Source organism: Pteropus alecto, unplaced genomic scaffold, assembly GCF_000325575.1.
Source record: "Pteropus alecto unplaced genomic scaffold, ASM32557v1 scaffold189, whole genome shotgun sequence".
Lineage (NCBI taxonomy): Eukaryota > Metazoa > Chordata > Mammalia > Chiroptera > Pteropodidae > Pteropus > Pteropus alecto.
The window spans coordinates 4,001,835-4,029,724 of NW_006442117.1; the positions used below are offsets into that span (position 1 = coordinate 4,001,835).

Consider the following 27,890-nt stretch of genomic DNA (forward strand, 5'->3'; position numbering starts at 1 on the left):
TACGCATAAATCAGCTTATTTGCAATATGGACTCATGTATTATTTGCATGTCACGTACGGACATACGTACCTTGATTTCCCTCGTGCGCTGTTGCGTACGGAGCGCGTCCCCTCACCTTCTGTCCACCGCCGACTGCCGGCCACACGCGTGCTCCGCGTGTCAGTGCCTCGCTCACGACTGCGCTCCGTGTGCCTCTGTGGGAGCCGCACAGCAGAGCAGGGGCCTCTGCCGGCTCTAGATGTCCTTCCGAAAAGGTCAGCAGACGAAAGTCAGAGTAAATTTCCGCAAACGTAAATAGAAATCTGATGAAGACATGAAAGAAGTCAGCAAGAGGGTGAGTTCATGGGACCGCTTCCCTGAAGCAGAGACCTTGAGAGACAGCTCGAAGGGCCGGTCTGTGTGGCCAGTGAGTAGAGCTGCTGAGAGGGGACCCGCGAGGCTGTGTTGACAAGCGCGTCACTGCCTGGTAACCGGGGAGTTGTCCTTTGTGAATTCTGGGAAACCATAGACCATCGGGGCGGCGTGTTGACCACCAGCTTCTTTCTACTGTTGGTGGTGCTGCTCCCAGGGGCCCCTCCAGCTGCCGCGGTGGTCACAGCAAGCGTCAGCAAAGTGACGTGGGAGCTGGCGGTCGGAAGTCGGGCGGCGTTCTCTGGACGGAAAGGGCGTGGGTGGGGGCCGGGCCCTGGCAGCGTCTGCTGCCCGGCTAACTGTTCACCTCGTCGTGTGATGGACGGGCTCGGGAACGGAGGCAGGGTCTTTCCTCATTTGTTTTAACACATTCTGCATCATCGAAGTCGAGCAGCATCAGCATCACTGGTGCATAAGCTTCAGTAGAGTGTCCGACCAGCTTCTAAGAACAGCCACTATGAAGTTCTTCAGGGGAGAAGCGTAAATCAGACATCATCCCCGGCTTCATGTGTGGCTGTGTCTCTGGGTCAAATGTGACTGAGAAGACAGGTTCGTATGTGCGCGTGCAGCTGCTGGACTCGATAGGTTTCTGAAGGCTGGTTTTTAGCACGTGCCCAAAGAGCATTTCAAGAAGCCGGTGACTGACAACAGCCAGCTGCACAGGCTGCACAGCTTTTCTGAGTCAGTGTTTGTGTAGCGTGTTCCCTGTTTGTGTGGCGTGTCCCCCAGTTCCGTGGTGACGACAGTGGCCTGCCTTGGGGGCATCGCTGCCAGCTCCTCACACTCTCGGTATGAGGCGTGAGTGAAGCTCCCTCCGGGCATGAGCAGAAGACGGTGGCTTTACCTGGCCTTCACTCGCCAGAGCTCTGCTCACACACCGCAGCTTCTGGTACCTGGAAATACAGTAGTTTAATGCTTCCAAAGATGGAGCAGCCATCATCTTTGAAGGAGAAAACTCGTAGCCTGTGGAGCGAGTTGTCCCAGAACTGTGTTTGTGGGAAGCTCCCCGCTCCGCATCTACTCAGGTGTGAGTGATCGAGTGAGAGCGTGTGTGCTCACAGAACATCGTGTGAGACCCACTGCTGGTGACGCAGAAGCCACAGCTAACCTCTGTGAGTGACCCCGACACATCACACAGCACAGGTGGCAACAGAGGAAGAGGCAGTTTTCCGGGAGACAGGCTTGGAGATGGCCGCTGAGCTGTGGGTTCAGAGCTTTTGGTTTTGCCAAAAGCCAGCTGCGGGACCCCCTAAAGCCTGCTGCGGGATCCCCGAAAGCCAGCCATGGGAACCCCGAAAGCCAGCCGCAGGCCACCGGGGAGTCAGCTGCGGGGCACCCAGGGGACTCTGCACCTGAACCTTGGGAGACATCCTGAGTCACAGTCACAATGGCGTGGGAGACTTTTTGAAGAAACTCTTTTGAGAAAGCTGTTGGAGTCAGCCCCTGTTTGAGCCTGTCACCCACATCCGGCCCCATCGTTCTGTCTCTAGCACATCAAGTGGCTGGCATTTTAATCATGGTCCTGGGTCATCAAGATGTGAATTATGTTCAGTGCCGACGGGTCAAGAAGGAAATAGAGAATACATTTTTCAAAGATGTTCACTCTAAACGTTTGAAATCATGCATAGTATCTAAAGGTTACAGATTTAATAGGTAATTGAGACGGGTCCCAGATCGGTCCCGTGTGGTGACGCCGGAGACGTCAGCGTGCTGCCGTCCACCTCCTTCCCGCCTCAGCACAGCAGCATGTCGTGGCTGGGGAGAGAGAGAGGACAGAGAGTGGACCTGAATTGGGGGAACTTCCCGTATTTTGCCAGCAATGTGAAAAGTGGGAAAAGAAGTCCCCCAAAGTGAAGCCCAAGGGAACCGGACTGACTTTCTGGGTGAAAAAGTGGTCAGAGTTGCTGAGTTATCCAAAATCCTTGTCCTCTTCAGAAGGCTTTTCTGAAAGCCTGTGTGTGGGGCATAGATGGCAAATTGCATTTCTAGAAAATGGTTCTTGAAATGAAAAAAACAAAAACCAAACCAACTATCTCATATTTGAGAAAAAACATTTAGTGCTTTGTGATAATCGATTGATTTCATAATCGTTTTCCATCGTTACTCTTTTAACCGTATCACTCACTTCTAGCACAAGTACTAAGAGATCGGTTTCTTTCCTCCTGCATGAGCCAACTTAACTAATCTTAATAACTAACCTCGATTTCACGTCTTCATGCTGATCGATCAGTATTTTTACTGAATTTTCTCTCATCAGTGTTCTTCATTCAACGTTTCTCTGCCTTTTCTTAATTTTTAATCTCTGTTTAAAAAGAAGCATAATGTAATGTTTCCCTATCCATCCTTTTTCATGTCACTTGTCTTTGGTCTCATTTTGTTACAGCCATAAACTAGTAGCAGACACTGTGTTGCTCTGCTGTGCACATGTCGCTCCTCACAGCAGCCCCAGGGCTGGTCCGTTATTACTGTCATTTTAGAAACGGAGATACTGGAGCACGGAGGGTTTAAATAACTCGCCTACAATCTGCAAGGACTCAAACCTGGGCACGTGAGCTTGAGTGCACGTGCGTGACCACCGCGTAACACCACGAATGATAATAGCACCTCGTACTACTTACTGCCTTTCCTCATTAAGTCTTGTCACTGTCAAGGGCGCCAGTCCCTCTTCCGAAACGGTGCCAGTCCACCGCGGGCGCGTTCCGGCGTCCGGGAGCGTCCTGCCACCGCCGAAGCAGCTTCGGCCTGTTTGTTCCACATGCCCCGCGTTCTTCTCAGTCGTTTCTCAGTGTGTTCACCCCCGGCCTTTTCCCTTGTTCTTCACATCGTGTAGATTTAAGATCCCAGGGCTAAACTACAGATTTTCTTATTTCCTTGTGCCTTCAGTGAGCCACGGGGATAGTAGTAATAATAAGATCAGACCAAAGAGTTCCATGAATTTTAAGCTCTGGGTAGGGAGGGAAAAAAAGCAGCCCACGTCTTGAGTGATTTGGAATTCCTGGTACCTCTGAGTTCACTCACGGTCCTGCAGTGGACTCCGCGGTTCCGGTTTCCTTCACGAGGGGGCAGTCTGAGGCACGCCAGTTAGCACCCAGGAGATGCACCCAGGAGATGCACCCTGGTCGGCTCACCTCCGGCGGGACTGCGGTCTCCCTGTGGAAGCTGTCCTCGGAGGCCCCGCGCCCCGCCCGAGCTGTCCGGGCCGTTCCTCCCGCTGGCTGCAGAGGCGGGAAGAGCCTTCTCTTCTCTCAAAGCCGAATCCCACCCAGGGGCCCCTCAGGCGCTGAGAACTAGGTGCATCTAAGCCCACAACACCTCGGTGGGCTGGGATTATTTTAATTTTGTTTTATTTTTGCCAAACTGTGTAACCAGAGGTGAGAGAACGCCCCGGGGCTGGCATTGCTTTCTAAGGCAGCGTTGTTCCTTTTTCCCTGTGACCATCACGGGGGCGTGAGCATCATGGCTTGCGCTGCCTCCACATCGGCCGCCTCTGCCTGAGTGGCCGCCATTCTGACTCTGTTCGTCCCTTCTCTCAGATGTGTGAGATTCACTGGGAGACTCGTGCCTACGTGGCGTGGGGTGAAATCCCCCAGCCAGAGCCTCCCGGTGGCCGAGGCAGACCGAACACTGCGCCTCTGCTCTGTGGCTTTGTCCAGTGGTCCCAGGTAGACCCGGACCAAATTTTGTCCAACCTTGGACAGCCCTGGGCATGACCCATGAATAAAAAATAACGCAGTCAACTTTGATCCCAGAGGAAACTCCTACAGTTTGGGGGCCAAGTAACAGATACATAAGTCTCCGTAAAAAGCAGACCGGGCCACTGTCCTTGATGACAGAAAACGGGGCGGGACGAGAAGTGGGGACGTCATAGGTTGGTCCGTGAAAGGAGAGGACGAGTTTCGCAGATCAGTTAGGACGCAGAATTCAGGAAGGTTAATGACTAGCTTTGGGAAAATGAGCCAGTGGAAGAGGGTTCGAAAATAACCTGGGGCTTTTAGCTTGAGGCCACGGAGGGACGGTGGACCGGAGAAGCAACTTGACATGTACATGTACCAAAAAGGGGTAATGTGTTCAGTCTTGGAAAGGTTGTGTCGGAGGCACTTGGAGACATTCTAGATGACCGTCTGGAAAACAGGAAGCACTAATTAACAGCCGTCCGGGACGGTCAGCCCAAGGGCTTGCTGTGCCTCCTTACCAAGGCCGAGCACATGGCAATGGGCCAGCACCTGGAGAACAGCCCAGGTTCACGTGCCACTCAGCCCTGACAGTGAAAATAAGTGCATGTAACTTAGGCGAAGTATGACGGAAGGTTAGGCTTCTGTGGAATTGTCAATAGGTTTCAAGTTCATTGTCGTCATGTACCGCGTAGAGGACAGGCAGGGAATATTACTGCTCGTTTGTTGTCAGTACTGAGGACTGAGTAGGTTGCATGAATTGATGAGGAATTGAGATTTAAGGCAAAATAACTTGGAAACAGACATTGAGTTCTACTGTGTTCTGGTTCTTTCCAAAGATTTTTTCAAGTTTAAAAAATTTTTTTGTACAAATTGAAGCAAAATAATATTTTAATTATTTGAATTTTCTCTTTATCTTTGTTATGTGCCCATTCTCATTTCTTTTTTCAAGTTGAGATATAATTGAGGTATAACATTATATTAGTATCAGGTGTGAAATGATCACCACAATAAGTCTAGTTAACATCTATCACATCACACAGTTACACATTTTTTTCTTCTTATGATGAGAACTTTTAAGATGTACTCTCTTAGCCACTTTCAAATATACAGTATTACATATAATCACAATGCTGTACATTATAGCCCCAGGGACAGACAAATGCTGTATGATCTTATTTATGTGTGGGCTCTGGGAACAAAAAAAAAAATCCCATCTCACACGTACAGAGAGCAGCGGGTGTGGCCCCCACTCATGACTTCACTGGCCCTGCCTGCCCTTCATGGCCGTCTGGAAAGGTCCTGCCTGAGCTCGTTCCCCAAGGCCGCCCTCAGTGTGGCGGTCTCTCATGCCCCTCCTGGGCGGGGCTCACTTGCTTACCGAGCCGAGCACCTTACCTTGGCCTTTTCCTCACTGGACTGTCTGACTCTTCCTCGTTAACTGTGATTTCATCGTCTTTGGTTACCCGTCCCCTCTCCCAAACACCACCTGCCCTCATCACAGTGCCCTGAACAAAGGCGGTGAGCGCATAATAATTATATGCTGGACTGAATGAACACACAGAGAAAAGAGAAGACGCTGCTCGCCGTAGACTGGTTAATTGTCTCTTCCCTCTTTCTATCTCTAGGAATTCTTGAAGTTTTGCACTGTGTGTTAGTAGAAAGTCCAGAAGCTCTAAATATTATTAAAGAAGGACATATTAAATCCATTATTTCACTTTTAGACAAGCACGGAAGAAATCACAAGGTAAGTGAATCCTTTTGTTGTCGTGAATGAATTCTGGAATAATTTAAAATCTATTTTTAAAATAAGATAACTTTTAAAAGGTATGCCAAATTTTTCATGGAAGATTTTCGCCTCTTAATTATGATCGGGTAATATCGTTTAGTGTTTATTCGCGGCATCCCTGTGAGAACGAGCAGTTTTCAGTCTGTGTATGGAGGACAGCTGGGAAATAGGTAGACACATCGCTGACTTGTCCGCACGATTAGATCAGGGGCACCTGGAGGAGGAAGCGTGTTTGTGTTTGTGACAAGCACCGCTGATACTCGAATCTGAGGAGGGAGTTAGACTCAGCCGGCAGTGGTTTCTCTTCTCAGGTTCTGGACGTCTTATGCTCTCTCTGCGTTTGCCACGGAGTAGCAGTCCGTTCCAACCAGCATCTCATCTGTGACAATCTCCTGCCAGGAAGGGATCTGTTACTGCAGACACGCCTGGTGAACCACGTCAGCAGGTTGGTTCAGATGACACTGTCACCGGACTGGTGGCCTCACGAAGGAATCGATGTGCTAACTAAGGCATCGGGTGGTCTGTTTGTTTAACTAAGGTCTTTTATGTATTTCTCCAGTTAATAGTATAAGAATTTTTTTCTACCAATCAGCCAAGATAATAGGAATAGGTGAATCCAGAGATATACACATTTACCGCAGACGGATACGTGGCAGCCTTCGTTTCTCATTCTTCAGTAGCTGGATTCTTGTTGGCTTTCAGGAGCAGGTGACAGGGACACAGCTGGGTAGAATTATGTTTTACACCTTCTTAGAATATAACCGAAACTCTGCCTTTCAATACCAATCTTGAGTTCCCATGATCTATAATAAAAATTGAATTAGAATGTCCAAGATATCATAAATTCCACAAATAATAAAATGGCATTCCTAGGTGGATCTGCCTTCCCAGGTATCAGATGTTCGTTGAGTACCGGGTGCCAGCCACTGTGCAAGTGCTTTCTCTGTGCCCACTGTATACAGATGAAAATGTGGGAACTGGAAATGGACCTCAGATCTAACTCCAGAAACCGAGTTCACGCCACATTGCCTTCCTTACACGAGATGATGATGACGATGATGATAACAGTAGTAATAATGTGCTGCTGCAGTTAAGAAAATACTACGTGTGACAGTCATCACTTTGATATACCGTCGCTAGCAGCTGTTTAGGAACTGCTACCTTACTGTTTGAAACAGAAATGTAGGGTTTGGCGTTTATTTCGGTATTGTGTTTTTTAAATAGGATTAATTTAAGACTTCCTTCATGATTCTCTATAGGACAGACCTGCCATTCATGAGCAGTAGTTGCTGAGACCACTTCTCATCCCTAGTATTAGCCTAGGGTACAAGTCCCCATGTGAAATGCAGTGAAATACAACCAGCCAGAAGTTCTTCTGTTCACAGCGAGGCACAGAGAGAGCAATAAAGCTGATTAGTCACCTTCACTAACAAGACACTCCAGCCTCATGCCCCATGTGGCACAGAGCTCAGCCTAGGAAGATACGTACGTGTCCTGGGTTTATAATAGCTCTATTAAATCTAAGAGCCGACTATACTGTCTCTCTTTAAATGAGGTTAATAAAACATGCTGAAGAGCGATTAAGGAAAAATGATGTTAGCCACCTGAGTGACAGACACTGCCAGGTGAGCGGACGCCACTCTGTGGTGTTGGCTGTCGGGCTGGCTGGCACCGCATACTGCCTCTGTGATCGTCCCGATCATTTTGTAGTGCTTAACGAAACATGTATTTAACATATTGCATCTTAGAAGAACAGGACTAAGGTTCAAAATAGTGAGATTGACATTAAAACGGAAAAGTCCGTTCGAAATTTTTCATGTACATTTCTGTCTCTTTAAAGCATGAGGCCCAATATTTTTCTGGGCGTGAGCGAAGGGTCTGCCCAGTATAAGAAATGGTACTATGAACTGATGGTGGACCACACCGAGCCGTTCGTGACAGCCGAAGCGACTCACCTGCGCGTGGGCTGGGCGTCCACGGAGGGCTTCTCACCCTACCCCGGAGGCGGTGAGGAGGCGGGCGGCAGCGGCGTGGGAGACGACCTCTTTTCCTACGGGTTCGACGGCCTGCACCTCTGGGCAGGTGGGCACTGACCAGTTTCTTTGGCAGCGTTTTTGATGGACATCTTCGCCCTTGCTGTACATGTCCGAAAGCTATTGGTGCGGCTTACCCCAGATGCATTTATTAGTCACAAAATTAACTTCGAAATGATAAACGAGTGTTAAGTAAAAAGCAAAATTTCACTAGGGGATAAGGACAACTTACAGTTACAGTACATTTTCAAAGTACAGTGTGCAGTCAGTCATCCCCTGTGCCTGCGGGGGGCACGGTCCCAGACCCCCAGCGGTGCCTGAGACCCCAGACACTGCCGAACCCGGCATGGCCCGCTTCTTCCTGTACACGCACCTTTCTACTCACTGACGGCCTCTCGCTGGCACATCCGCTTTGCCAGCATCGCTGCTCTTGTGTTTCGGGGCTGTTATTAAGTGAAGTAAGGGCGGCTTGGACACAGGCGTGGCAGTCTGTCTGATCACCGAGAGGGCTCCTAAGGGACTCACTGGCGGGGAGCACGCGGTTACAAAGGGACAGTCCATGCACCCGGCGGGATGGAGCGGGAAGGTGTGAGATTTTGTCATGTTGCTCAGAATGGCACACAATTTAAAACGTGAATTGTTTAATTCTAGCATTTGTCGTTTCATCTTTTCCGACTATGGTTGACCATGGGTAACTGAAGCGTGGGAAGGGGCACATTAGACAAGGGGGCCGTCTGTATTTAAAAAGTGGCGTTTTGAGTCACGAATCAACCACAAAATCTTATTTGTTTCCTACTTACGTCAGTTGGTATGTGCCATGCTTCAGCTTCCCATGTAAAGAAGAACCAAACACAACCTGGAAAATAATTGGAAGAAATAGACTAAATTCTACCTCCTGGCCGATAATGTAATGCCAGGATCCGGTAATTTGTACTATGTGTAGCTGGTTCATATTCACATGGCACTGTTTCCGAATACGGAACTTTAAAAGTAAATGTATAGTTAATTTCACCAGCTACCAACTCTCAGCTTTGATGGTTAAGTATATGTTAAAAACGAGAAATATATATTAAAAAACTAATAAATACTCTTATCTGATTTATGAAGAGGTGCATTTTGGTTGGCTCCATTTAAAAGTTAGCTTTTGATTACATAGATGTTTTAGTTGTTGGAATTCACCTGGATTCTGCAGACTTAAGCTTGTGTTCATAAAGCTGCATTTAGAGTTTAGTTCTTAGATTATTTTGCAACACATTTAGTATACAGAAAGCACAGAAAGTTACCTTGTATTATAAAAAGCTGAACTTTGTCTCTTATTGGATACACACGATAATCATTTATTAGTGCCATGTAGGTCTGATGGCTTAGGAAAAGACATTTAAAAATTGAATTAAACCTCAGAGTTTATGCTCATGAGCTTATAAATAAAAGCGCTCCATGTAATCTTATCTAAAAGTAGTACTTACCAAGATTTCCTTTATTCAGTGCCCAGTAGTCTGGAAGAGAGGAAGCTGTGTTTTGGCCATTTCATCTGACCCCTGGGCCTGACACACACAAGTGTTCGGTGCTGGTCCGACGCTAGTCACAATATCTCTTCGCATCGTAAAATTTTCCTAAGCAACAAAGACCAAGAATAGCAACCCGGGAAGACCTGTCAGACTTGGAGTAGTGTTAACGTCTGTGTGGAGGACACTGTAGCTCTCGCCTTCTCTTTACCTCTTGACACCGCCCCCCGCAAAAGGGGGGGTCCGTGTGTGAGCGGGACGAACACGTTGACTTGTTCTTCATTACACGGAGGTTGGGGGGAAACTGTTCTGTTAAAACAGTGCCGACTCGTTTCCAGCGACCTCAACCACATAACGTCACTTCACCATTTTCCCGTTCGCATAGAGTTTGAAGCTTTTTCTTTCCACACGTAGCAGCGCTTACGGGGTCGAGCTGCAGGCCCGTGCCCTTCTGCTGCAAAGTACGTGTTAAATAGAGCAGTGAGAACAGCAACGGAATCCAGGGAATCCGTGAACGGCTCAAGGGTGGTAGGCTGTGGAATGTCAGGAGAAGATCACTTTGAAACTTTATGTCAACAGAAAAAAATTGTTTTTAAATGACAAGAAAACATGCACCGTATCATACCCGTAGCTGACCAGTGTTCTCCCTCAAGCGCTTGGATTTTTACATGCTTCTTTAAAAATAATTTTTTATTTTTCAATTGCAGTTGGCATATAATGTTATATTAGCTTCAGGTTTACCACATGGTGATTAGACATTTATATAACTTACTAAGTGATCAGTCTAGTAACCGTCTGACACCGTAAGTAGTTATTACAATGTTATCAACTATGTTCCCTATGCTGTAATTTACATCCCTGTGACTATTTTTATAACTGGCAATTTGCACATCTTAATCTTTTCCCTTTTTACCCATCCTCCCAACCCCCCTTCCATTCATTTTAGGTTCATAGTAAACAAAGACAAATCTAAATCAGTTGGCTTCTGACTTACTTCCCAAGGTCATGTAGTTATTACAATGTTATCGACTATGTTCTCTATGCTGTACTTTACATCCCTGTGACTATTTTTATAACTGGCAATTTGCACATCTTAATCTTTTCCCTTTTTACCCATCCTCCCAACCCCCCTTCCATTCATTTTAGGTTCATAGTAAACAAAGACAAATCTAAATCAGTTGGCTTCTGACTTACTTCCCAAGGTCAGCTTCATCGTAACTCAGATACACTTCTTGGGGTCACTCCCTGTTCCTTTATTTTTAACATATGAACTAGAATTTAAAGTACCAAATATCTGCAATTTCTGGGTAAAGCACATTCTTTACCACGTAACATTTTCAAGTTGAGAGTAGAGATGGGACCTGAATGTGGCTCATCAGGAAAAGTTTTGAGCTGTGTCTTCATTTATTCTTTCAATTTAAACTTTGCACCGTGTCGTCACAGTCCCGTACTCTGAATGCAGAGTTCGATCTTGGCCATCCAGGTCCCACGTGTTTGTAAAGGCCAAGTGTGAAAAGTCTTGGTGCTTCTGGAGAATTCAGATCGGAAAGGTGGATACAGACCTGTAATCCAGGACTGTAAGTGGCACCGCTGGGGTCTTCCTTTCTGGCTGATGCAGGGAACAGAAATGCAGATCTGTGGCTTTGCTGTGAGTTCATGGGAGTGCGGCCCGAGGATGCTCTGAGCGGATTCCACAGTGGAAGCACCTCCGAGACTACAGCCCTCAGGCTGTTCGCGAGGATCTTTTCTGTCCTCCCTGCTTGCTTCAGGCACTGCAAAACTGCTAATATGGTTGGTGACTTTTAGGTAGTCATTAGTGTTATGTCATATCCCTCAGACCGAGCAATTATTTGGATCATACAAAATATCTGAAATAACATTTTTATCAGCCAAAGAAAGATAGAGACCTTTCTCTGGGGGCTGCATTGCTTGTATGTGATTTTTGAAAAAGTCGCCTTTATTATATTCAGGGAATTCTAGAAGAACCACTTGATAGTAAATTTGTTGCTTGCAGATTTGAATATTGGTGGAATAAAAATGTGCATATTTTAACAAGTAGATATTCTACTGGTGGTTTAAATATGCTGTTGGTAAAATCTTGGCATGCTAGAAATAAAAAAGGTGTTATTAATTACAAAGCTTGTATCATGAAATCTATTTTTGTCTTTGCTCAGATTGAGACATCTGTGCGTTTGTGTTTAGGAGAACCTTGCCTGCTTGTCTCCTAGTGGCCCATGGCACTAATTTGCAAAGGATGGGCTTAGGCCATACATAGGTTGGCCAGGGCAAGAAATGTCATTTATCAAATATCACTTTCATGCCTCAGATCATATGCTGCTGTACTTAAGAAGCCAACCACAATCTTATGTGAAATAAATTGTAAAACGACAAACCGATTGGCATATATTTGTCTAGTAAACCATGCATGATCATTTTCTGCTTTCATTAATCATATATTTTTGTTTTATATAAAAAAGGAAACCTAATAGTTGAAAAAGGAACTGACATGAAATGCTTGCTGTGTCTGAGACTCTAGGTTCTTATAAACCATTAAAGCTCTATGACATGATGGCATTTGGTTTACAAGAACTCAAGCTTTGGGAGGCGAAGTCGTTTGCTGATGGTTGTACAGCAGTAGTTAACAAAGCAGCTGTTTGAACTCAAATCTCTCCCTGGAGATTTTCCTCTGACATCATTATACTTTCAGCTCTAAGATGGTTTCTACATCAGATGCCAACTATCTATATGCAAAAGTTTCCGTACATCAGAAGGTCCATTTTATAATAAAGATAGCAGCATGTCTCCTGAAAAAAAAAAAGCAACATTTTTTTTTTTTTTTTTTTGACAAAGGACTCAACATATAACATTATTTGTGTTCAGTATTTATCCCGTTCTGGTACTGTGCATGTTTTATCACTGACCTCGGCTCTGAAGATGATTCTCTGAGATAAACACACATCTCCTTCCTTCGTGTTTCTCCCCGTAGGTTGTATTGCTCGGACTGTAAGCTCGCCAAACCAACACCTGCTGAGAACCGATGATGTCATCAGTTGCTGTTTGGACCTAAGTGCCCCAAGCATCTCCTTCCGAATTAACGGACAACCTGTTCAAGGCATGTTTGAGAATTTCAACATCGATGGCCTCTTCTTTCCGGTTGTTAGTTTCTCTGCAGGAATAAAGTTAGTATTTCTGTATTTTTGGTCTGTATCCCTCCCCACTGATACTTTCACAGGAGGCTGCATGGCCATCACGCTGCTGCCCTCACCTTCTCCCCCTCACTCCTGGGCACCTGTCCACAGGGCGTGCTGCCCGTTCTTAAGGGAGGAGGTAAGAGTCACTCCAGAGGGCAGTCTGGGGGGGCTGGATGCCGTGGCCTCGTGTCTAACCACTTAGCTGTGGCAGTCCACTGATGCTCCCTCTCACCAGTGACCTGAAATATTTCAAACCCATTCAAGTTCACCATTTCATTTAATAGGGGGAAACGAACATTGTGTAAAAAAAATACTAGCTATTTTCTTATACTTATTTTTATCGTTTTTATCTTTTCATCGTATTTCCACATCCAACTCCAAGGCCCCCCGTTTCTACAGACACTTTTTCCATCGTTTTAATCAGGGCAGCTCCTCCCAGCCTCCGCCTGTACCGGGTGCCGCGGTGACCCGCTGAGTCAGGACGGCGTCCTCTGACCCTTTGCTTTTTTGCTACGGCCAGGTGGAAAGAGGAATTACAATGATAATTTTTTGCAGTTCTACAGAGAGAACTTTACTAAACAATGGTCCGTTGTGACAAGGGGCCTCTCTGTCATCTATTAATATGTTTCTATGTTTAACGAGAGTGGCTCACTTCCAGTGACCATCTACTTATTCTGATTATTTTTTTGTTATAATTCTTCTTACAGGAATAAGTCATAGTTACAAAAACACCACATCGAAGAAGGGCCAGAGTAATCATTAACTATTAGCTATACGTGTACCATTGATCTTTCCTTGTGCGTTTATACGAATTGCTTTTCTTCCTATAATCTTCTGGAATGTTTTAAAGTTTTTGTTTCATCATTTTTGTTTTCTGATTTTTATTTTATTTATTTATTTGACATTTCGGCCTGGAAGCAAAATATAAATTAGAAAAAGAATTACAAAGAAGATGGAAATTGGAATTTATTTTTGTAAGCTGAGAGCCCAAGAAATTAGTATCATTCATTATGTTTTAAAAAGGGTTATTCATTGGGACTCAGATTAAATTATTTTAATTGAGCGTGACATATAAAATATTTTAGTAAGTTTTTTTATTGAATAAGAATAAGAAATAAGGTTACCTTCTTTCTTTAGCAATTGAAGTATCAGTTAAGTTCCTTAAGGAATTTCGCTGGAAAATTGGAGGCAGGAAGCGACCTCGTCCAGCCCTATGATTTGAAGTGTCTGGATATTAGAGCATGTCTGCTCTTTCTCTATTGATTACTTGGGCACCTTGAGACATTAAGTGACCAGTTACTGTGGGCAGGTATTTCATTCAGCTGGGAACATGCTGCCTGTGCTTTTGCTAGTTCTCCAGTGAGGGGTAAATTTTTGCCCATCCGTTCACATAATTCCATCAGGGTTTCTCTTTTGATCATGTTTTACCACTTTATTTTTTGATCATATTTTACCTTTTATGATGAGAGGCTCTTGGGCTCTCAGTTGCCAACATGATGGTGGCACTTAGGGAGAAACGTAGCTTCTGGTAGAGTTAATTTTGGACTAATAATTTATTCCTTGTGTTTTGCTGATCAGGAATCTTTTGTGTACACCAGAGACATAACTGACCCTGACACACATCCCTTTCAGGGTACGCTTTCTGCTTGGGGGGCGACATGGAGAATTTAAGTTCCTTCCTCCGCCGGGCTACGCGCCGTGTTACGAAGCCGTTCTGCCGAAGGAGAAGCTGAGAGTGGAGCACAGCCGGGAGTACAAGCAGGAAAGGGTGTGCACCCGGGACCTTCTGGGCCCCACGGTGTCGCTGACACAAGCCGCCTTCACACCGATCCCCGTGGACACCAGCCAGGTAGCCGAGCGCGCGCGGCGGCAGCCCATGGCACCCAGTCTGATAGTCCGGGGCTGGCCGACTCTTGAACCCAACCCCCAGGAATGTGTGTTTATAGTAGTGCAATTTATACGTGACTGAAACAAGTTTTATACAATAATGCTTACCTTTATCAAGCCCACTTACCTATTTGCTATTCTATTTTATCTTTTCGAGGGCGATCCCAAGCCACGGCATCGATTTCACAATGCAGTAAGGGGTCACAGCCTTTGGCAATGCATCGTTGGGTAGACGTGGAGTTTTTAATTTCTCTTCCCATATAGATACACTCACTATTGTGAAACGGCTCAACTGACCTTTATGCTGGGTAGAGACTGAGATCATGGGCTCTCGAGTTGAAATGCCTGGGATCAGATGCATCCCCCGGGACCTCATGAAAGTTTCTCGTCTTGCCAGTTGGGATGCTAAGAGTGTGTTTGACGTAGTTAATAAATAACGCACTAGCACAGTGCTTTGCACACAGGCACCCAAGAAATGCTAGCCATCATTCTTCATAGAAGTGAAAATATCTTGACAGTGACAATGAATTAAATATTGCTTTATTTTGATAACAAAGTAACTTCAGTAGGTTGGTTAAATATTCAAAGTTTATTAGTTTTTGAAGATCAAAGGTAATTCTTGTAAAGTCTGAAGCAGAATTCACACCCGGCGTCAGCTTTGTAGAATTACCCGTTTAGCTTCTCGAATCATATTCTTTGTCTCTCCATGCTGAAGTTTTACATCGTGTAGTAAAAGAAACACACAAGCTTTGTTCACACCTAAGCCGTGGGCTTCTCGAGGCTGGGAGAGCTGCCACTGCCCCGGGGAAGGTGGTGACAGCCGGCTCCCTGGCGAAATGGCCTCATCCGTGGACGTCGTGGGCGGTCGCCTGCCCTGTTTGTTGAGGGACTAGTCGTGGGCGACACACAGCCCCTCACTTTGAAAACTTGTGTTCTTTATAAAGAGGTCATTAGACCTCCTCGTAGTCATGGGAACATGTAACGATTTTCCTCCTTGGGGATTACACGTGGAAACCACTAAAAGAGCAGAGTTAAGAGAAAACATAAATCAAAGAGCCAGTGGACTGTCGTCTGGGCACCGAATTGCCTTCATTCTGGCCTGTGGACAAGGCCGGGCTGGTGTAAGAACCTCGGGGTGCTTCTGTCTAAGTAACGCGTGCCTGGTGGCTTTCTACCATCCGTCCGTCAAGGTATCTCAGTGGCAATTGTCCCCACCAACACTGTTTTTTCCTCCTAACTTTGTTTATAAATTCACTTGGAAACCTAAGCTGACTCTGCCTGAAAAAAGTCCCCAAATTTACCTAAAGAATGTTTATATAACGAGTTACATTTTTATAACTAAGTTATCATAGGAGGTTTAGACTCTCGCTATATTATTAGATTTTAATGGTGTATAAGACCATTTTATTTCATTCAATTCACAGTGAGGACAGTTGGCACTGTGTTTCATTGTATGTTTTTCTGAGGTGTGTTTTCTTTTCCTTTTCTTAAATTTTAGATCGTGTTGCCACCCCACCTGGAGAGGATAAGAGAAAAATTGGCAGAGAATATCCATGAGCTCTGGGTTATGAATAAGATTGAACTTGGCTGGCAGTATGGGCCGGTATGGAATTTTGAAATTTATTTTCAGATTTCGTTAATATGTCTTTCTGAAAACATTCATGTCTGCTGTGAGGCGACATGAATGAATTGGATTGATTTTCTTTTTTACACGTCAGTTTTTATACAGTTTTTAATTGGTAAGTTCATTGACGGATGGCTCGATTGCCTAGACCTTTGAAAATTATCAATCTTTAGGCCAACGGTTACATTTTTAAATCAAGGTTAACATGTACAGACAATAGGCATTGATTTCTAAAGCGCTTAGAAAAAAAAAGTCATTGAAGTTGAAATTGAAAACTGAAAATGGAAAGAAATGGGCCAATTTTCCTTCCCCCCAATGACTCGCTTCCCTCAGTCCGTTTGTACGGAGCACGTCCTGGGGCGGAGGTCACGGCTGGTTTCACAAGAAGAGACAGGCTGAGAAAGAATGGTTGCTTGTGTTTTCAAATTATTATTTAAAGAATTTACTGTATCGTTTGTCAATAAAATCGAGTTGAAATAAAACCAAGCAAGTTCCTATGTAGTACCAGTGTGGCATTACACCTGTTTATGCGGGATGGTGGTAACACGTTCATTTTTGTAATATCGTCAGTCGAACTACCCTGAAGGATTTAACACTTTCTTACATCTGTCTGAATACAGGGTTGAGCGTATCTACTCGGTCCTAGTTTAGTGCACTAAGTATTGACTAAAGAACATTTATTATTAGAGGTGGTGGTAATACTGTATGATACGCCATGCTACTTAGTAACGTTTAGATATTTATTCAGAGCATTGCCTTTTCTCACACACTCTCGCTTACAGGTATTGGGCTAAGTTTTCATAATAGCACACTGAGCTATGTGCTATTATTTCAGTTTTACCGCTGATGACACAGCTGAGAATTCTGGTGGCCTTCTGGAGAGCAGTCACAGAGCTGTCAGTGGCCTGGGACTGGGACCCAGCTTTTCCAGCTTTGAGTCCAGAACTGTTTTCGCTGTAAGACCTGCCGAAGCGTGATCAGAAAAGGAGACCCTTTTATTAACTCATTAATGGTTAGACATTTGTCAAATCAGCATATATTTATTAAGTACACAATTTTCTGCTACGTTTATCGACTTTGAAAAGTTGAAGAAATGTGTAAATGCTAACTAAAAGATTTGGCCATCAATTAAAGTTGGTGAAAGGAGAGAGATTATTAATGTGTACGCGGTTAATTGCCAGAGGAATTACGGACAAAATTTACCCAAAGATTCAAGAGGAGGGATTTGAATTACAGATAAAATTCATCTTATGTTTTAAGACGCGGGGAGAGGTGATTGCAGGCTAAGAAGACTTAAACAATGTCACACAAACAAACAAACAGCCCGCGTCTTAACGGGAGCCGTCTATGGTGCTCATGCTCCAGAAGGACGGTCTCTCCCGTGAGCCACCAAGGCCACCACGGTGACTGTTCTGCGCCGAGCTCTCACTTACGTTTCTTCTTTGACAAATGAGGAAGGCGTAGGTCTCGTTAGTGTCTGCTCTTCCGGTTAAACTCAGTTCAGCTCAGTGCCACAGCTCCCGCCGCCGCCTGTTCAGAGCAGCCTTTAGTTTCCCATACCAGAGGGAGCTCAGTCCCTGGGAGCTGTCCTTCCCACAGGTGCCCCATGGTCCCTTCCTTGGCCTGGGCGAGTCCAGGCGGCGCTGGGCTCTTTGTGCCTCTGGAGGACACGCTGCCGGGACCGCCCAGATGCCTGGGGACAGAGCGAAACGGCGGTTTCCTCAGGGCTGGCCCAGGCGAGCACAGCTCAGGGGGTGTAGCAGAAGATCAGGTTTTGGGGGAGTCTCAGACTCGCGTGTAAGGGGAGCCCACATCCTCCCGCCTCCTCATCACCCTGCTCCTGCTCCCGTGTGCGGCTTCCCCGAAGCTCTTTCAGACAGGTGGTCACGAGCCCTGACCTGCGGTCTCCGCTGTTCTGGACGTGGGCGCATCCTTTCTCAGGCTGATTCTATAAATTCTTTAACATTTTAAATGACGTATTCATATGCGTTTTACTCTGGAGTAATTTAAGCTTCTCAGGGTGTTGAATAAATTGTCATTGTGCAAAGAATGTCTTCGAATGTCTTTGGGACATATTTCCCAGGAGTGTCGCACGAGAGCTCTCCTATGCAGTAACACCAGGCAGACCCATTCAGGCACTCATCCGTCCCCTTAGCGTTTATTATCTGCCTCCTGTTTGCGTGGCCTCGTGCTTGGTGTTGGGGTCTCAAAGGTGAACAGCCCTTGGCTTTTTGCTGGCTTGCCTTTTAGGAGCTTCCAGTTTAGCTGAGTGACATACCAACAGTAATAAGCTCAGTCCTGTAACGGAGGTGCTAACAGAGTGAAGAAGGGGTATTTGGGACTCTCCTGGGAAATCAGAGAAGGCTTCCAGGAGGAGGCAGATATTTTATAAGAGACCCGAAGGATGAGTTACAGGTGGGCCAGCGATCAGGGAGCAGCGAGTGTTCTAGGCGGAGGGCCTGGGCCGTGTAAACGCGTGAGGTGGAGGGGGCAGGACACGGCGTGACCTTTCAGTAGCTCGGCATTGCCAGGGTGAGAGGCGGCGGAGCCAGGCGGGGCACGGAGACACGTGACAGCTGGAGTTATTTCGGACTTTGCGCATGAGTCGTGGGTGAGAGGGGAGAGGTCTGGGCAGGTGGGCAGGATGATTTAGGCAAACGCTGGAAGTTGCCGAGGGAGCCGGCCTATGGGTGTCGGGGTAGAGCAGGCCCGGGTGCTGAGCTGGGAGCGGTGACAGAGGAGCCCGGATAGTGCCATGTCCGGCTCTGCCTTCAGACATCACGGAGCGGCGCTGCTGGGTGGCGGCCCCCGTCTCCCGTCCTGCTTCCGCCTTCACTTCGCTCCTCACGGTTGGGTCACCAGTGCCGGGGGCTGACCCAGGAGACTGCCCCATGCTGATTTCCTGTCTTGTTCCAGGTGCGTGATGACAACAAGAGGCAGCACCCGTGTCTGGTGGAGTTCTCCAAGCTGCCCGAGCAGGAGCGCAATTACAACTTACAGATGTCCCTTGAGACCCTGAAGTGAGTTTCTTACCTTTTCCTGTTTTCCAGTCTGCCTCACCGGAAAGAAACGCAGTATTGATGCACTCTAATTCAGCTGTGAAGCTACTTTAATTTGGTTAGAACTTTGGGATGCGTAGGTGGATCGGATCAGTGCTGCTCAGAGTCCGACCTCGACCCTGTTACGTTGTCTGTGTGCTCTGCATGAGCGTTTGCTCCATGACGTTGGTGCATGCGGTGGAGTACGAGGGTCTGTGAGCCGGCGAAGTGCCACTCCGAGCGTGGGCCGCGGACCAGGTCGGTCACGGCTGTCGCTGATTCGAGATGACATAAGATGTCAGGACAGCGTTTAGGAACTTTTATACCAATTAAGGGAGCAACTTTATGTCTATTACATCTAATTTATAAAATGTAGGCTTGCATTTTCTAGGTCTTAATTTTGAAATTTAATTTTCTCTAGCAATTTTATTGAATTTTATCAGAGAATCAGACCATGATAGACTGGAAATTAAAAGAAAATTGGTCCTTCACCACATATAGTTTGAGAAGCACTGACATGTTATACTTAAGAGATGCTGAGTTTAAATAATTCAATACATTTTTATTTTTGCTGGTAGATTATTCAGTACTGTGAATCTATCAAATGGGGCGGAATTTCTTTCCCACACTTGTTTGGCTGTCACATCCTTTATTGAGAGAATGCCTCGGCGGCGTTTGTCTGGGGAACACACAGAGAAGAGCTGCTGCAGGGTACTCCGTATGGCATTTTTATAACGGCAGGTTTGCTTTTCAGTGACTCCGCCAACCCTTCTCATGACGTTTGCCACTTACCATTGCGAATGAAAGAAGGTGGTGTAAAATAAAGGAAAAGAATTTCAAATTTTAATATCGAAAAGTTCAAAAATAATTTTGAGCAGACGGTAACATTTCTTTTGCTGCTTTTGCATCCTCAATGTCCTGTAGAACTGGATTTGTTCAAACGGGTCCCTTATCCTAAAGCCTGCGTAGGCTGGGTATGAAACAGGACTTGTGTCCATTTTGTGGTGTTTCAGTTTTGTAAAGAGTAAGGAGTTATTTGCATTGGAGGTAATCTATCAAGGACCCAGATCATAAAACTTAAACACTGTGTCACATTCTAGGATTTGTGCTCAGGTGTATGCCTCCCACGATGTGGTATTAACGATCAACGTGGAAATAGACAAATGAGCGTAGAGTGGGTTTCTGTTCCACTAGTAACGTAAAGGGGGAGTCTGTACAAACCACACAAACAGACCCTGCTGGAGGTGAGAAGTGAGCCGCCTGCCTGTGGTGAGCAGCGGTCCTGCGTGGCAGCCGGCGTCCCCGGCAACCCTTGTGGTCCCGACTTAGCTTGGCCGCGCATGGCAGCTCATCATCTGCCCGTGTTTCACAGCTACACATTTTAGTGAAAGGCTACCACCACCAATGCCCGTACCACCGTAGCCTAAGCTACTGTTATACCTTACCTGAAACTATAATACTCTCCTAACAGATCCAGTTGACATACTCAATCCAGGAGTAAGTAGAAAGACAACGAACTAGAGGAAAATATTTGCAAGTCATCTCGGACATTTGAAGAGCTCCTAATATGCAATAATGGACACTAAATCTAATAGAAAAGTGAACTAAGAATATTTTTACAGAAAAAAGGAAGTATAAGTATCTCTTTAAGAATATGAAAAAGGTGCTTAAATGTACTTATAATAAGAAAAATATAAATTAAAACCCTATTAAGCTAGCTTTTTAAGCTATTCACTGATGAGTTCAAGCGGTTTGATAACTCGTGTTGGCAAAGGCGGGAACAGGCCGTGTCACACATGGCTGGAGGGAATATGAATTGTTACCAGCTCTATAGACACCTGGCAACATTTGTCAGACTTTAAAGCGCACACAGCCTGTGACCAGGTAATTCTACGTCTGGGAATTTGTCCTATAGATGAAGGATATAGTACGTATATTAAATGTATGAGGCTATTCCTGGCAGCATGGTTTGTAACAACAAAAAACTATGAGCAGAGAGATGAGTAAGAACGTTATGACATATACAACTAATGGGATGCTTCAGAGCTGTTGACAAGTAAACTAGCTTTATATGAAAGGACAGTATTTCAAAGCTATGTTGTAAAGTCAAGATAGCAAATTTCAGAGACTCTTTGTTCTATAAACTTACTGTGTAAAAGGAAAAAGCCAACACGCACACAGAGACACACACACAGAGACACACTCCACACACCTGCCTTAATAAGCACAGACTAGTAGAACAGACAAGAATTGGTAGCGGTCGGTGCTTTTAGGGGAGAAAACAGGCCTAGAGGGAAGGGACTGTACATTCCTCTTTATGCCGTTTCAATTTTTAGTGTCTTACGCATAACTCAAAACTAAGTAATTTGTAAATAAGTAAGGGCATCTTTTGCTTTAAAAACCAGACTTCCGCTGTGCTTCCGGGTGGGCCGCTGTGCCCTGCTCCCACCTGCGATTCCATTGGGTTACGTGGGACGCAGCGCTCACCTCTGGTTTTGTTTTCCAGGACGCTGCTGGCATTAGGGTGCCACGTGGGCATCGCAGACGAGCATGCCGAAGAAAAGGTGAAGAAGATGAAGCTGCCCAAGAAGTAAGTCGGCCGTCAGACAGCGTTTGGCGGCCATGCGTTGCTTTGGAGCACCCAGGGGATGCGCGGCGGGGCCCGGGGCCCAGGCTTGCTTACCCTCGTGCCGTAAAGTTCAGATTCGGAATTTAAACTTGCTGTGTCACATTAGGGGCTGCATCAGGTCTGTGGTGTGACAAGAGTCTCTGTCACAGCGACAGAGAGGAAATGAAGCTCCGAAAATATTTGGGAGTGTGTTATAAAAAGTGTGTTTTTTCTCCCTACGTGCATATGTGGTGCACACACGTGTGCCCATATTTCCGACTGAATACGTGTGGTTTTCAAGTTTCCACCAAAAATATTTATAGTTTCGTTTGTTTTTACAAAGAAAATACCCTTTAGGAATAGTTACGATGTTGGTGTCATCACCCCCGTGTTAAGATGAGAAGACCGAGGCCATGATTGCTGTCGTGGTGATGTTGCCTGCTGTGTAAACAGAGGCCCCTCTCTCGGCCATGATTGTCGTGGCGATGTTGCCTGCTGTGTAGACAGAGGCCCCTCTCTCTGCAAGCCTGCTAATTTCTCAAAACCTCAGCTTTGTCGCCTGCTGACAGGTCTCAACAATACTTCTTAGAGAAGTTTTAGGTGTCAGACGAGTAGGTGCTTAGTGAATAATAGCCGTTATTGTTTTTTTCTTTATTTAAGTCTTCAGGGCACTTTTCTCAGTCTGGTGTAAACAGCAGGCCTGGTTTGTTAAGTGATATCACGGACATGCAAACAAAGCAGCCACCCCCTCATCTTCATCGCCCGCCCTAGGCCTCAAGTTACCCCCGTAAACATAGTGCACGTAACATCCAAAGAGAAACTGTGCTTGCTGTGCAGATGCAGATCAAGCAAGTCCGAGTTTATAAACGTTTTACTTAGGTGCTTTACTAAAAATATTGTAAAAAACATTTCACATTTTTAGATTCTAAATTTTTTAAGTTTAGATAGTTCGAAAGGAGGCTACTTTATGGCATATTTCATATGTTTTTTTGAAATGAAACTATTATGTCAGTTTTTAGTGTATCAAATAAGAGCAGATACACAGTGATTAGATACGTACCATCTTCTATTTAAAATCTACACGTAAACTTGATAATAATTTTACATCATTTGTTTTTCTCTTTGAATTATATTTCCAATCAATTTACCCTATAAATATTACCCCATTAAAATATATTTTGATTGCTCACCCTATCATGTTTCTTTATAATCCAATGTATATCTAAATGGAATTTTAATTTTTTTGTTGTTTGTTTTTTGTTTTCTGAGATTATAGTCACTATGTGTTAAAATTTTTCTTCTGAATTATAATTATTTTTGGTATACAAGTGTTCAAAGCAACATAACTTAATTTTTGATAAAAATCAATATAAAAAGTAAGATTTTATTGGAAATAGCTTATAAAGAAATGGATCCAGCTATTTTTCCAATTATATTATATATCCACATATAAATATTATTTATCAATAGAAAGAGAAAGACAGGGTCAGTTGCATTGTTTGTTCACACAAATAATTTTGTTGTTAAAAAAATCAGTTTACTGAACCAAAATTTCATAGTGATTCATCATCAAAAATCATGTTTAGTTATCTATTATATGACAACTCAATCATGTCCTTGTTAAGTTTTACAAAAGCAAAAATTAAAACCTACCTTACTTGACAAATAATTTATTATCCTCTCATTAAAATCACTCTCTCTCTCAGTTTTTTGGAAAGTATATCACAGAGGCATTATTAAGGCTAAATAAAACCCCAAAACCCAACTAGTAGTTATAGCTGTTACTCTTTCACTTAAAGATATCTTATTTGACCTGATGTACATAAGGATAAGAAAATAGAAAAGATAGTTTCAAATTATCTTTGACAACATAATATATTTAATAAGTTATTTTTATTATGTGCTCCATGTGTGTGTGTATGTGTGTGTATCTCATCAAAATCTTAGCACAAAGAAGTCAGTCTGAAAAGGCTACATGCTACATGACATTCCGGAAAAGGCAGAACTATGGAGACAGTAAAAGGATCAGTGGTTGCCAGGGGTTGGGGGGAAGGCGGGTGAATGGGCAGAGAGCAGAGGATTTTTAGGTCAGTGAACATACTCTGTACGACACTGTAATGGTTCATACGTGTCATTATACATTAGTCCAAACCCATACTATATACAACACCAGCAGTGAAACCTAAAGAAAAATGTGGGCTTGGATAATAATGTATGTCAGTGTATGTTCATCAGTTGTAACAAATATGCCAGTCTGGTGGGAATGTGGCAGGGCACAGCGTTTGCAGTCAGTCAGTCTCAATGAGAAATTAGGGTTCCCGTCTTCATTATTTGTTTTACTGAGGCTTTTTCTTTGCGTTGCTCAGTAACTGTTCATTATTTGATAATAGGCAGAGAAATGGAAAAGGCAAAGTCGTTAAATAAAAATTGTACTCACACCTGCCAACAGTCTGTATCTAACTTTGCTATGAGACGCCATTTTATTCTTATTGGAAAAATTAAGGAATTTGATAACAATAACATGGATGCAGAACAGCATGAGCCTAAAAGTTTGGAGTGATTTTACAATAATTTTTAAAGCGATTTGGCATCACTGTGTAAAATTAAACACTTGCACATCTTGTTACCCAGCAGTTTCACTCCTAGAGATGAGTCCTAGGGAACGTTCACACCAAAACATGGAGGTATTGCTCCTAGCAATATTATTGTAATAGCATACAAATAAGGGAGAGGTCAGGGAGTGGGAGAGATATTGAGTAGGACGATGAATGAAGTTGAATATATTCACATAATAAAATGAATGAATGATCATTATAAATGACAACGTGGATGAATCTAAAAATAATGTCAAGGTTGGATAAAAACATGTCACATAGGGTTATGAGGTGGGAGGAACGCACATACAGGTACGATGGTTTTAGTAATGTTCTAATTCTTTGGTGGTAGGTTAATGGAGTTCATTTTATTGTAATGTCTTAAGGCATAGTCTTTTGTATGTATCAAGAACAGTTATTTTCAGAAGTCATAGCCACAGCAGTAAGACAAGAAAAAGGAATATAAGGCATCCAAATTGTAAAGGAAGAAGTAAAACTGTCATTATTTGCAGATGATTTGATGCTATATATAGAGAGCCCTAAAGAGTCCACCAAAAAAACTATTAGAACTGATAAATGAATTTAAAGTAGCAGGATACAAAATTAATATTCAGAAATCAGTTGCATTTTTATATACCAATAACAAACTATGAGAAAAAGAAATTAAGAAAACAATCTCATTTACGTTGCATTAAAAAAAAAGATATCTGGGAATAAATTTAACCAAGGAGGCAAAAGATCTGTACTTGGAAAATTATAAGTCATTGAAGAAAGAAGTTGAAGAAGATACAAATAAATGGAAGCATATATCATGTTCATGCATAGGAAGAATTAACATTGTTAAAATGTCTGTACTACCCAAAGCAATCTATAGATTCAGTGCAATCCCTATCAAAATACCAGTGACATTTTTCAGAGAACTAGAACAAATAATCCTAAAATTTATGTGGAACCACAGAAGAACCACAATAGTCATAGCAATCTTGAGAAAGAAGAACAAAGTTGGAGGTATCATCTTACTTGATATCAAACTATACTACAAAGCTATAGTAATCAAAACAGCATGATACTGAATCACAAGCATACATAGATCAATGGAACCAAATAGGAAGCCCAGAAATAAACCCATGCCTACGTGGGCAATTCATCTACGTCAAAGGAAGCAAGAATATACAATGGAGTAAAGACAATAAATGGTGTTGGGAAAACTAGACAGATATATGAAAAAAAAAAAAAAGAAACTAGACCATCTTCTAACACACCCTATACAAGAATAAACTCAAAATAAATTAAAGACTTAAATGTAAAACCTGAAACTATAAAACTCCTAGAAGAAAACATAGGCAGTAAACTCTCTGACATTGTTCTTAGTAATATTTTTTCTGATATATCTAATTGAGCAAGGGAAACAAAAGAAAAAATAAACAAATGGGACTACATCAAACTAAAAAGTTTTGCACAGCAAAGGAAACCATCAACAAAAGAAAAGACAGCCTACTGAGTGGAAGAAGATACTCACCAATGATACATCTGGTAAGGGGTTAATATCCAAAATTTATAAAGAACTCATACAATTCAACACCAAAATAAAAAAATCCGAATAACAGTTGGGCAGAGGGCTTGAATAGATATCTCTCCATAGAGGACATACAGACATATGAAAAGATGCTCAAGGTCACTAATCATCAGAGAAATGCAAATTAAAACCGCAATGAGATATCACCTTACACCTGTCATAATGACTAGTATTAGTAAATCAAAAAACAACAAGTGTTGGCGAGGGTGTGGAGAAAAGGGAACCCTCGTGCACTGTTGGTGGGATTGCAAATTGGTGTAGCCATTATGGACAGGAGTATGGAGATTTCTTAAAAAATTAAAAATAGGACTGCCATATGATCCAGCAATTCTACTTATGTATATTTATCTGAAGAAATCCAAAACAATAATTCAAAAAGATGTATGCACCCCTATGTTCATTGCAGCATTATTTACAGTAGCCAAGATATAGAAGCTACAGAAGTACCCATCGATAGATGACTAGATAAAGAAGAAGTGGAACATACATATTATGGAATATTACTTAGCCAGAAAAAATGAAGTATTGCCATCTGAACAACTTAGATCGACCTCGAGGGTGTTATGCTGAGTGAAATAAGACAGAGAAAGACAAACGCCACATGATTTCACTGACATGTGGAATCTAAAGAACAAAGCAAAAAAACGAAACAGAAACAGACTTACAGAAACAGAGAACAAACAATGGGTGCCAGATGGGAGGGGGACTGAGGTGAGCGAGTGAAAAAAGTGAAGGGATTAAGAAGGACAAAGTAGTCGCGGGGACGTGAGGTACAGCACAGGGAATATAGTCACTAATACTGTAATAACTAAGTACAGTGCCCGCTGGGCACTGGACTGATCAGCGATCACTTTGTCAGTGATATAAATGTCTAACCACTGTGTTGTATACCTGAAACTAATATAGAATAGCATCAAATGTCAACTGTAATTAAAAAAAAAGAAAAATTATTTTTTAAAATGAAAATATGACAGATATGAATTCAAATATAGCATTAATCACAACATTTAAATGGTAAGGGTAAGAAAGATACAGAGATTGTCAGGTGGGATTCAGAAAGATAACTCACATTGCACACACCTGACAAAATAAAACTCAGCTATAGCAAACACATCAAGAAACACAGAAAAGTTAAAAATAATGAGGATATGATTTACCAAACAATACTACTACTCAAAAAAGAATCTTTTAAAAGACAAAATAGTTCTGAAAGCAAAGTTAAGAAAAGAAGGTCACCGTATAAAGATTAAAAAAGCATCTTACTATGATTATTCATGTATGCATCAATAAAACAGCTTCAGAAAAAGCAAAACAGCAATGTATCAATAGCTTTTTCAAAATAAATAGGCTAATGTACAGTCATAGTGGTCGTTCATAGTATAGCTCTCAGAAACTGACATGGTCAACAGGCAAATATTAATGAAGATTAACAAAATTTAACCTCCTACAAATGAAAAGCTTGGCATATGTAGAACACTGAACACTTACAACATTTAATATCCTTTACCACACGAGGACACTGATAGCATAAGGCTCATGTTCACTGAATCACAAGGAATGACAGCAACAACCAAGAAATCTTACACAGTCATGACATATCTAGAAATTTTAAAGCATAGTTCTAAATAGCTTAAGGATCAAACATATATCATCGCTAAAATTGAAAAACAAGAATGGAAAAGGAATAGACTTCATATCAAAACGTGGGCATTGCATATATAAGCCAAAACTTGGAGAAGGCATGTTTTATCAAGCAGGAAAAATCTGATAAAGGAAAAGACTGATAAAGGAAAAAAGAAAGATTTATTTTAGCAGCTTTAGGAATGTTTTCAGAAGAAATAGCAAAATGCAATAAGTTTATGCCAAAATGTTCTAGTTAAATGGTACAATTATATACAATAATATTAAAACTGACTCAAGAAGAAAATGTTAATAGCAGTGTAACTATAAAAGAATTCAATG

At 43.3% G+C, this 27,890-nt stretch overlaps 1 protein-coding gene across 1 annotated transcript in view; it reads left to right on the forward strand.

Annotated features, from left to right (window-relative positions):
* Positions 1 to 27,890, forward strand: part of RYR2 (ryanodine receptor 2) — a 561,319-nt gene that overhangs the window by 309,218 nt on the left and 224,211 nt on the right. The window contains 8 exon segments of the mRNA XM_025039067.1: positions 5,712 to 5,830; positions 6,184 to 6,317; positions 7,713 to 7,954; positions 12,397 to 12,589; positions 14,234 to 14,450; positions 15,987 to 16,091; positions 19,029 to 19,132; positions 21,657 to 21,740. Coding sequence (XP_024894835.1) covers positions 5,712 to 5,830; positions 6,184 to 6,317; positions 7,713 to 7,954; positions 12,397 to 12,589; positions 14,234 to 14,450; positions 15,987 to 16,091; positions 19,029 to 19,132; positions 21,657 to 21,740 — 1,198 coding nt within the window.